The sequence below is a fragment of the Tupaia chinensis genome, unplaced genomic scaffold (assembly GCF_000334495.1).
Source record: "Tupaia chinensis unplaced genomic scaffold, TupChi_1.0 Scaffold000515_1, whole genome shotgun sequence".
NCBI classification, from domain to species: domain Eukaryota; kingdom Metazoa; phylum Chordata; class Mammalia; order Scandentia; family Tupaiidae; genus Tupaia; species Tupaia belangeri.
Window position 1 is genome coordinate 2,025,268 of NW_006160028.1, and position 12,139 is coordinate 2,037,406.

Genomic DNA, 12,139 nt, shown 5'->3' on the forward strand with positions numbered 1-12,139 from the left:
AGAACTCAGTTCTTCTACATTTTCATTATTAATGCCAGAGCATACCTTTTCTCATATGGGCCAGCTTGTGTCGCTCTGTGGAAATGGGACAATTTGGCAGCTCTGAATATTTCTGTTCACTTTTACTGCCTGCTAGAAGATTGTTCCACTTAAACATGTATCATTTCTCTTACCTGATATTTAAACGTAAAGTCACTTTCCTTCCTTTCTTCTTTTTTTCCTCTAGGACATGATGATGTTTGTGAAACGTCATCAACTAGAATCTGAACTGATACAGTCAGCTGCAGAGGGTCTGGGATTTTCATACACTGAGCCGGTGAGAGGAAAGATGAAATGCTTACTGAAAGAACTATTCAATACAATTGTTATTTATGTCTTTATTCTCCACCCCTCTCTCTTAAAGACTGTTACTTCCTTCTTAAGTTAAAAATTAGATGGGTGACCTGTGGCTCTGTAACCTAGTGCTTAAGGGAGATAAATCCCACATGGCTGCTCAGAGTTTGAATCCCAGCCCTGGCTTATGAAACACACCCAGCACGTGTGTATGCAGGTCTGAAATCCCAACAGGATGGACATATGGACAAGAAGGGACTGCAGTGTGACCACACCCCATTGGCAAAGTGCTTCCTCGCAAGCCCGTCTTTCTCTCTCTCTCTCTCTCTCTGGGGAGTACATATGCTCTCTAGCAATTAAAATAGTTGAAATGGGGGAATGTTTATTCAATATATGTCATAACCTAAAAGACTTTACTGTATTTCCATATCACTGGCATCCAATGTCAGAGCGAATGTATTGGTAGAAGTGTCAATATTTTGTACATGATGCTTTTCCCTCAGGATTGATTTATTTTCCTAAGCTCTGGATACGACAGTTCATATCTTCTCCTAAGGCTTGTTTATTAGCTAAACATTAAAGAGACTTCCAAAAGAACAGCCGTCACCACTCTACCCGCGCCATACTGGTTTTCCTCGGCGTGTCTGTGCTGTCTCCTGATCACAGTTCATGTAGGCAGAACTTCTGCAGAACCAGTGTTATGGGATTGATACCCGCCTTCTGATTTTTATTTTAGCAGTATCGTAAATAATTGCTGTGTTTGTACAACTTTTTTACAATTTTTAGTTGCATATATAGAATCAATGTACAATATTAAATGTACTCTGCTCCTGCTCCTGCATAGTTGACTTACCTCCTGTTTATTTCTATTATACTTAATGCACTAAGTGTTTTTCTTTTTATTGAACTATATCCTTAGAATGAGTCTCAGGAGTGGGATTACTCTGCCATCAGAGGATCAGAGGCCTTAAAGTTCTTACTAATCCAAAACTAAAAACAAACAAACAAAAAACCCCCCAAATAAAATAAAGCTAGTTTTTATTCCCCCTAAGGGAGTTTTCTGATACTTTCGCCACTACTAGCAATGCATTAAAGTATGAGTTGATGACAAATTTCTCATAATGAGAAGTGCCATCTTTTTTTTTTTTTTTTTTTTTCTTGGAGAGGTTTTTTGTTCACTTGCCAGACAGAGAGAGAGAGACAGAGAGACAGAAAGCAAGAAATCACCCCCCCAGGGGGGATGGCCACATCGCAATCCCTTCTCCTCCATTCTCCTCTCGGGATCTTGGGCACACACACACATGCACGTGGCTTGAGTTTAAACCACCAGTTCCAGGGCTCGAACCGCGGTCGACTATGTGGGAGTTCAGTGACATAGCCATTATGCTAACTGCTGGTCCCCGAGAAGTACCATCTTAAGATCATTTGTGTTGTCCGTATATTATGTAAAAATAACACTCTGTTGTTGGTTTTACTTTATTCCATTGATGACCAAGAAGAATAAACTTTTTCACGTATTAATTATTTTGTTTTTTTCTTTGAATTGCTCGGGCATGAACTTTGTCCATTTGTCCATTGGTCAATCTACAAACTCTTTATATCATGTACATTTAATATGTTTATAAAACATTATTTGTTGGGAACCAGCAGTTAGCGTAATGGCTATGTTGCTGGATTCCCATGTAGTCGACCATGGTTCATATCCCGGACCCGGTGGCTTAAAACTCACACTGGGTGTGTGTGTGTGTGTGTCCAAGATCCTGAGAGGAGAATGGAGGAAAAGGGATTGCAGTGTGACCATCCCCTCTGGGGGATGATTTCTCGCTTTCTGTCTCTGTTTCTCTCTGTCTGGCGAGCACACGCGCCCTATAGCGAAAACCTCTCATAAATAAATAAAATAAAAATAAAAAATAAAACATTATTTGTAATACGTTGTACTTCATACATATATCCCTCTATTTCTTTCTTAGCTATGAGCTGTTTTCATTGATTCATTTAAGAATTAAGTTAATTCAAATATAAAATTTATAATCTAACACATATATCTATTTATATATAGCCCTTACTATTAAAAAAAAATCACATTACACCAGGAGACCCCAGAAAGTGTTGCTTACTCACTTCGTAACCCCATGCAGAGGATTAATCACCATGTGCTTTTTTGGTTTTATTCATAGAGCATGAGGAGTTGGACTAAGTGATCTTTCGAGCAGCTTTCAGTCTCAAGTTCAAAGTCACTCTCTGGGACTAAAGGACAAGGGCATTTGCTCAGTCTAACTCATTTTTTTCTTCTTTTTTTCTTTCTCTTTTTTACTTTCTAACTGGGTCTTGCTGCTAAGCATGATCCTCCTCCTTTACATTCCCAGCTGAGACTACAGGCATGCACCTCCACACTACCCAGATCTTTCTTTTTGTTTTTTTTTTTAAAAGTTTTGGCCTTAGAGCACGTGTGCTTGCCAGAGAGAGAGAGAGAGAAGGTGAGGAATCACCTTTGTGGGGTGGTGTGAGAGGATGGCCATGTGCGATCCCTTCTCCTTTATTCTCTTCCTGCAATCTTGGGAATGCATGCACACATGCCTGGTGTGAGTTTCAAGACACTGGGTCTGGGTGAACTGTGGTCGGCTATATGGGAGTCCAAGACGTAACAACTACATCATCTGTTGACCCTGTCTCCCAACTTTTTGTTTTTAAGACGGGGCCTTGCTATGCTGCCCAGGCCAACTGTGAGCTCGGGGTCGTCCTGCTTTGGTCTCCCAGAGTTGCTGGATTACAGGCACACACCATTGCACCGGGCCTTTATGTTAGAGCAGGCATCCAGCTCAGGCCTCCCTGAGGTCCCAGCCTGCGGAGTACAGGACCGTAGCCGTGTATGCCACCGAGACTGGGGCCTATACTATGGTTTTTAAAAATTTATTTGTGCTCCATTTTGTTTTTAAAGTTCCTTTTTATTAATTTTTAGAATAAAAAATATACTGTATCTGTACATAATATGCAAGTTTAGTAAACTTTTAGGTCTTGGGTATTTTAAGTGTACATTTTATTTTCTTATGCTTCCAAATATTTTAATGATAAATTACAGTATTTTTTTTCTTAATTTAAAACAGAATTATTGGATCAGATATGGAGGCCGACAGGATGAGAATCGGTGAGTTTTCTATTAAGAGCACCATTGTTGGGACCAGCCGATGGTGTAATGGTTACATCGCTGGACTTCCACGTCGCCGACGATAGTTCGAGTCCCAGACCCAGCAGCTTCAAACTGATGCTGGGAGCGTGTGCGTGTATGCCCAAGATCCTGAAAGGAGAATGGAGGAGAAGGGATTGTGGCATGGCCATCTCCCCTGGGGGTGATTTCTCACTTTCTATCTCTCTGTTTCTCTGTCTCTCCCGTGAGTACGTGCACCCTATAGTAAAAATCTCTCTTAAAAATAACAAAAACACAAACAAAAACAACATCAGTGCCTATTTTTTAAGTTTTTTTAAATTTAAATTTGTTTTTTATTTCTTGAGAAAGAGAGAGAGAGACAGATCCTCTTGATAGGTTCTCACTATGCTATGGTCCCCGCTCCCAGCTGTCCAATCTGCCTGGATCATGGTATGTACAGATAGGTCTGGGATCCAAGCACAGGACCCACACCCCTGGCTCCAGTATACATTGCATACATTAGCATAGCCAGCCAGGCCACTCACTTCTGTTTTGTTTTTTCTTTTTTTTAGCCATAGAGTACATGCCTTCACTGGAGACAGACAGACAGAGACAGAGACAGAGAGAAGGAAAGTAAGAAAGCACCCCTCAGGGTGGATGGCCACACCACAATCCCCTCTTCTCATTCTTCTAGGATTTGGGGCACACCTGACAGGTTTCCAGTGTGATTTTCAAGGTGCCACATCCAGGACTTGAACTGCAATCAGCCATGTGGAAATGCAATGTCTTAACCACCATGCCATCTGCTGGCCCCAACTACAAACTGTTTTAATGGGAAGATATACATAGGGTCATAGCCTATAACTAAGGAACTTAGCTCTATGAAAGAGGAAAAAGACATAATTAAAAAGTAGTTCTGAACTCCGAACTAGGAGCTTTACATCCTAGATCCAGCTCTCCCCATCACTTGTGTGAACTTAAGTAATTTATCTTCCTTGCCGGGTCTTATATTTTTTTTTACCTCAAACAATTAGGTTGAATCATGTGATCTCTGAGCACTAATGTCTGATTCTAAGTCAGAGAAAATTGGATACTATTATGTATTTATTAATAGAAAAAGACTATAAAATTTTCTTTTTGATGGTGAATTTCCATACTGTATTTATTTGAAATCAGGAAACTTCAGAAAGTTTTATCCAATGCTAAAATATTAGGTGTCATTCAATCAGAAATGAAGGTCACGTAAATAAAAATAATCATTTTTAAAGACGATATAGTGAAATGTATATGTTTTGGATAGCTCAAACTCATGCTTGGGTTTTGTTTTCGAGATCAGATGGTTCAGCCTATTCATTTCCTCTGGGGAAACGGAGGCTCTGAGAAGGCAAGGGACTCTGTTAGAGCCCCACCACAAGGGCCTAGCAGATGCAGATCTTACTCAGAATCGCTAAGTTTCAAGGACCCAGCCTGGAGGGGGAGGGGGGCTAAAAGCATTGCAAGAGATCCAAGATTGTCTGTGCATATTTGGATTTGTTCAGTGTGTGTATGGAAAGAACGGCCTGTCATCCCTTCTGGGTTTGCAGTGTTTGACACAAACCTACGACTTCTCCCTCAGAATTGTCGAGAAGTACTGCATCACAGGACACAGGTTATTTCAGTGCAGCTAGTTCTGTTCTTCAGCGGTGCCATCCATGTTCAAGGCACAAGAGGACACTTGGAGCATTGTGAAGATGCACTTGATGACTCTTCACTGCTCTGTTGGGACCACAGTCTAGTCTGAAAGGAATTAAGTTATGGAGACAACTAATTCCATAAAATATTATTAGGAAAATGTAATGAAATAGAGCATACTCCTGGAGGAAATAGTGAAAAACTTCATGGAGGCAGTGACATTTCATTTGATCGTAAAACAGGTGGATGTGTGTGCAACAAAACTATTCACTGAAGAATCATAGACTCCATAGGTAAAGAATCATTTGCCTCTAAATGTCTTTATTCAATAGGAAATTTCTCTTTCAACTTTTTGAATGGATAGGGTTCCTTCAGGAGTGAATGTGGAGGAGGCAGAAGTTCATGGATTGTCAGGAAAAAAGTCATTACCCAAGATAGAAAGAGACCTAAGAGAAGGTAAGTACCTGTGCACTTTTACTCCAAAACGGAGGGTGGAGGAGAGGTTGGGGCTTGCCCAGTTTTTATCCAGATCAAGACAGAATCTCCCTTCTCTGGGTGATGGGGGCAGGAGGGAGACTAAGCGTGCCAGCCAGTGGCATGGTGGTTAAAAGTAGCTGGACCTATATGGGACACCACATGGTTCAAATCCTGGATGCAGCAGCTTAAAAAACACACCAGGCACATGTGCGTACATGCTCAAAATTCCGAGAGGAAAATGGGGAAGTAATTGCAGTGTGGCCCTCCCCTCTGGGAAGTGCTTCTTCATTCTCTCCCTCTCTCTTTCCCCCCTCTCTCTGTCTGGTGAGCTACAACAGCTTACAAAAGTCTGAAAACAAGAATGTCTCCGTTTTATATATCATTACTTTTGGTTTTTAAGGAAAGCTCTTTCAAATTCATCCCCTCATTGATTTCCTTTAGAAATCTTGTTAGACAGGATCCTATGGTCATCACTGTCTCGAGGCGCTCAACAGCATGTGACCTCCTTCTGCCTACTGTCACAGTCAGGGACTGCTCCATAGTGTGGGACAGACTGCGACTTTGGGGGATGTGGAGAAGACAGGTCACCTGGGATATTAGGTTAGTTAGCCTACGGTATTTGACACACACAGATCTGAGTGGGACTTTCAAAGAAAGTAGAATTTAGTCTGAATTGTCAGGGGTGTGGAGCGGGCCATTATAATGGGCAAAACAAATGGAGCAAAAATAGAGATTGAGAAAACAGAACGTTCTGTGCTTACCTTTGTAAAATCAAAATTAGTGCAGACACAGAGTGTTGCCAAAATTAGTTGTACATGGAGGTAAACAGTATAATCATCAACAAGGAGCAACAGCTGTACTCACAGTTAAGTCATTCTTAAGAATGTTTATTATTTCTACATGCTTGATCATTTCTAAGCACGTTTACACATAGTTCATTTTAGTACTAGCAGCAGCTCCTGTGAGATTTTAGTGACTTCTCCAAAGTCCTACAGCTCAGAGCAGGTGGCAGAGGCATTCGAATCCAAATTTTAAACAGAAATTTCTAGATATCCAAAACAGATCACGATCGATTAAAGAATGGCAAATGAGAGGCTTTCGAGAACCCGCAGTGACAGGACAGCGCGGCTATCCCCAGCAGAGCTCGTTCAGCACCTTCCTCTCACGATTCCAGAGCTGGCTCTCCACAGCCTCCACATTTCCCAGGCTTCCCTTAGCTTCCAAGTCAGTCTGAAGCAGTAAACAGGATAATATGCTCATCCCATCTGACCTGAACCTTGGTTTGGAGCTACAGCAATCAGGCTGTTTTACAGCTGCCAGAGAGCATCATGGTCAGCCAGAGTTCACGTTGCATTTTTAGCTGAGAAATCACCCAGGAAGTGCATGCCAATAAGCCAGCACTTTGCTGTGAATGTTTGGGAAACTCCAGAAATGTTGCTAAATTTCAATGCCTTTTTTTCCCCCCTCTCTGCCTCTGGCTACTGGAAAATCTAGTGTCCAGCAACTGGCCAGGAAGGTAAATGGGAAGAGTAGAACAGAGGAGTCCACATGATGAAGGAAGATTATGCTAGCCTGAGTTACCGAAGTCCACTACTGCAGAATTTTCTCAGTTGGATTAACTAATGGATCTTAGATTGTTTTAGGACACCTACTGGTTTGAAGGAAGAAACAAATCATTTTATTTTTTACTAAGCTTTCTCAGTCACCACAGAACATGAATCTGACCAGATGTATGGGGTTTTCTCCCTCCATATCAAGCGTTTTTTTCAGAGGTCATCAACTGGGTGACATATAATTCAATTCAATTCAAGACTTCTCCCCACTTCAAACACTGATTACAAATAGTAGGTTGTCACCCCTACGTTCTGACCACCTTCTGCTGGCCAGTTACAAACTGGGGTTCCCATGACCCCCTCCTTGGATATAATTAATCCACTAAAGCAGCTCACAGAATTCAGGGAAACACTTAATTTCACTGGTTTATTGTAAAAGACACTCAAAAGGATACAGATGAACAGCCAGATGAAGAGGTCCTCAGGGCAAAGTGTGGGAGTGGCAGACAATGAGCGTCCAAGCCCTCTCTGAGCAAGCCACTCTTCCTGCATCTTGATTCACTCAGCAACCCAGAAGTTCACTGAATCATATTCACGAGTTTTGTTTTTGTTTGTTTTCTAATTTTTTTCCACCATAGAGGAGAGACAGAGATATAGAGGCACACAGAAGGGTAGGGTCTTCACACAAACTGTCCCAGTCCCAGCCAGCCTAGGTCACAGGTATGATGCTCAGGGAGGTTCCAGGAGGCAAACCCAGGTCCTTTGCCATGTGAGTCCATTTGTATTACTGCCATGATACTGCCTGGCTGCACGGTCAAGAATCTCAGAGAGCCTGGTCTCCAAACCCCCCCCCCCCCCCGTCCTTTTGCAGAGGTCTATAGGTGGGCCTGATCCCTTGGTCTGTCTGGTTCTCAGCCCCATGCTGAGTCTGCCTAGGGGCCCCACCCTAGGTCACCTCATTAACATGAACTTAGATGTTATAAAAGGGCTTCATGGTGAGTAGAAGACACTCAAGAATTTTGGGAGCTTTGTTCCAGGAACTGGGCTGAAGAGCTGTCTGTGCAGTCCTCAGAGATCTTAACAGGATCTAAATTAAGAACAGGGAGACACAAAGTTCCCAACCAGGAAACACTTTCCTGTCTTGGTCTGAGTAAAAGTCAGAGAGTCAAGAAAGGATGCAAGCGTCACAAAATAAAGTGCATTTCTAGTCTTCTGCAAAGAGACTGTCACCTACTCTGTCCCCTAGCAGCGTTTGGTTGTGTCCATACTAGATGGTTACAAAGCATTAGGATGGGAGAGGCCTGGGTGTATCCGTCCGTGCTTCTAGGCCTCGGGATGAGCATCGTAACTAACCAAAAATGTTTCTGTCACTCATCCATTCTCCTTCCAACCACCGGTTACCCAAAATTCATTCTGAATAGTGAGCCCAAGACCCATGAGTGTATAATAGAAATGACGTTTATCTTGGAATCAGGAGGCTGCGTTTCCAGGGTCATCTTAGTCTGATGATAGTAATGGAGAGCCAGAGATCTGGTCTCCCTGGGCCCCACAACCCTTCTCTGTGAAAGTAGGATGAAAACGTTGTGCATGGTGTACATTAAAGTCTTCTGTAGGCCATGCAAGGCTTTAGTCACAGCAAGTGTCATTAGTTGGCACACCCCATCACACCAGTGGGGCATGATGACACTGACAGTTAAGAGGATTCTGGCCATGAGCCACAGGCAGAGCACATGAAGGAACGTTCATTTTCGTTGAAAACGGAGTGTCAGAGCCAGGCACATACTTCCTGAATGAGAGAAGAATTAAGCTGTTTAACTAAATCTCCTTGGGCTGTGGTTAAGAATTGGCAGAAGCCACCAAATCAGGGCCCAGGAACCACAATTTGTTGGACTACATTTTTATTTTTTCCTCTGTCTGGAGTGCTACTAGTCCTCTGTAGACTGGTAGCTTGCCTTCTGAATGGCAGTGTTTTTACGTTTTATTCTTTTTTCCATTTTGGTTAGTGCTTGGTTTATTTCATCTTTTGTTCAATCTGTGTGTATGAAACCTCTGTATAAAATACTATACCAAGTGATAATCGTCAGCTACATAAAAGGCAGATTTCTACTATGGTTCTCTCTGAACCTGTTATAATTTCCATGTGTAAGGCTCTGTGTTGTACTGCTCCTTTGCCTGATCTTCATACATCACTTATGGCCTGCCTAGGGAAATTGCCAGTACCCCGTGAGTTCTCTTCTTAAATATGCTCCATTATGTTATATACTTAGGAGAGGTCTCAGCCAGAGCTTGCCTCAGTGTTCCAGGCAGTTTGCTAATTTAATGATGATGATGATAACAATATTTATACACAGCTTAAAAGTGGTAGGCATTTTTTTCTAAATACTTTAGTTTTAATAACTTCAAAAATTACATTTAAAAAGTAAGCCTATTATATTTAAAGTAACACACCCTCGATATAAAAAAAAAATGAAAACTTGGCAAAACACGGTCAACCTAGTTCACTAAATCCCTCATCTGTCTTCCATTGCTTTTTGAGTATGATATTAGTAAAAGCATTTCAGTTAAACTGTATTTTGTCTTTCTCGTTGAAGGACCATTTTATTTATCCTTCTAAATTGGGGTGGAATATGTAGTTCACTTCTCCACATCCTTGAGGGAGAGCCTGTCTCAGTTTGACAGGAATTCCTAATCATTATCTAGTTTATAGCATCCTTGCCCAAACTGGGTTTGATGTACGAGGTACTATAGGGGAGAAAAAGACCTCTGAAGCTGCTATTTTTAATTTTTTATTTGTTTTAATTGCTGTGAATAAAAGCAGCACAAATGTAGCAACTTATATCAGCATCCATGATTTAAAGTTTATTTATTTATTTATTTATTTATTTATTCTGAGAGAGTGCAACACAGAGAGGGAGAGTTCCCCTCAGTAGGACCCCATGCCACCATCCACCCCCCAGGCACAGCCAGCCAGGATTCCAGGCATACTCATATCCGGCATGTGCAGGGAGACCCCAGGATGCAAACCTGAGACTTTCCCCTGTGGGTCCAGTGTCACAGACCAGCACGTCCCGCGCGCCACCAGCCAATCCTTACACCACAACATTCATTTATGGTCAGGTCAGCGTTTGGACAACTTAGCTGAGTCCATTGCCTCAGGTTACTTCTCAAGCCTTCAATCAAGCTGTTGACCAGGCCTGGGATATCTTCTAAAGCCTGACTGGAAGTTTTGTCTTCCAAGTTAGATGGTGGAATGTAGTTCCTAAAGGATTGTGAGAATGCAGTCCTTGGTCTGAGGAGTCCCTTGCCATGTGAGCCTCTCCAGAAGCCACTTGTTTCATGAAAGCATACAGACATAGCAAGCTATAGATCGAGTCTACTAGCAAGACAGAAGCCAGAATCTTTCTTAACCTAACCCCATAAGTGCCACATGGTGACCTTGGCCATATTCTACTGGTCAGAATCAAGTTCCAAGCCCCACCCACACTTGTGGGAGGGTTGTTCAAGGACATGAATACTAGGAGGCACTGACCACTCGCAGCCCTCTTAGAGCTCTCTGCCCCAGAGAGTGGAACCCCAGAAAGTGGAACCATGAAGGAAGGGGGGCTGTTACAGTCTATTAGGACCAGATAAAGATAAAGACCAAAGGCCTCACAGTTCACTAAGAGCTCGTTGCGATTTCAATAAGGAAAAGCCGCGATAGATTAAGTCGTTACCACAGAAAGCTCTCGAAGGAACACTGGCTAAGAACTCGGGCCAGAGGTAGAATGCTCCTGTGGAATGTGACTCTTTATCTTCAGCAAAGTAACATTCAGCATTTCATTAATCTTGTTCATTTGAATTTAGTTTGTTTTATAGTCTTGCTTTTATGTAATCTTGTCAATTGGGTTTGGTATCATAGTTTTACGAGACTATAAAAATAAGTAATGTGTGCATAGTTTTATGATTGCCAATATGGGAGTTAAAAATGACAGTAAAAGTAATTTGTCACACTGGACTCCTGGGGAACTTTTGCTCTAAGAGAGAGCCATACATTACTCAGAACTGAGAAACACTGTCTCATCCTTTTACCATGCTATTAATCACGGGCTGTAGTGAACGTTTTCTCCTAACTAGACTTATAAACAGAGTGTGTTCCCGTAGTTGAACTAATTTGTCTTATAGATAAACAGACATCGATTTCAACAGCTTCTTCCTTTAACATAGGTGTTTAGACCAATGAGTTCCTGACCTCTGTTAGACCAGGAGAGGAAGGGGAGTCATGCCTTCTGCACCCTCACTCCCTCCACTGTGACTGTGATTGTGGACAAGCCTATATATCAGGGCCCTTAGGTGATTATAAAGTTGGGGGAGGGAACCCGTTTCTGTTCAGTTTCTGGTTCAAGATGTTTGTAGTCTGCTACATCTGAGGATTTCCTCACCAGCAGAGCCTTCGTCCTTCAGTTCCACTCAATGAAGAAAAGGCCTTTGTCAGAACTGGGTGTTAGAACTTCATAACCTGAAACGTGAGCCCCGAAAGCCTCATCCACTGGAAAGCCGATATGGCACTAATTTATAAAGTTGTGAGCTGCATGTACCTACCACAGGGAGCTCTCCTGGGCAGAAGAAGCTAAGTAAAGATTTTGCCTCCAGCAGCAAGACCACCTAGGGTCAGTTAGGTTGTGGGAGGAAGTGGGGGAAGGAGCCAGGTGTCCTCCATGTGATTGTCTGAGGTAGCTGGTAGAGGCATTGCTCAGCGAGTGTGCTTGACATGCCTGGGGACACACTGATACAATCAAGTCAATGCCTGTAATGTCGTCACAGAGGTATGGATGAGAGGCTGTGGGGCAGGTGGGTCTTCTCAGGGGAGAGTCCTGTGAAATGCTCTGTCAGCTTCTCAGAGTCATCATTGGAAGCAGATTTTTAAAAAGTTGGTTTCTTTTATTTTCTTTTCCCTTCTTTCTTTTTTTTTTTTTTTTTTTTT

At 42.3% G+C, this 12,139-nt stretch overlaps 1 protein-coding gene across 1 annotated transcript in view; it reads left to right on the top strand.

Moving 5' to 3' along the window:
• Nucleotides 1-12,139, top strand: part of P3H2 (prolyl 3-hydroxylase 2) — a 179,307-nt gene that overhangs the window by 152,457 nt on the left and 14,711 nt on the right. The window contains 3 exon segments of the mRNA XM_027775023.1: nt 227-316; nt 3,438-3,478; nt 5,514-5,605. Coding sequence (XP_027630824.1) covers nt 227-316; nt 3,438-3,478; nt 5,514-5,605 — 223 coding nt within the window.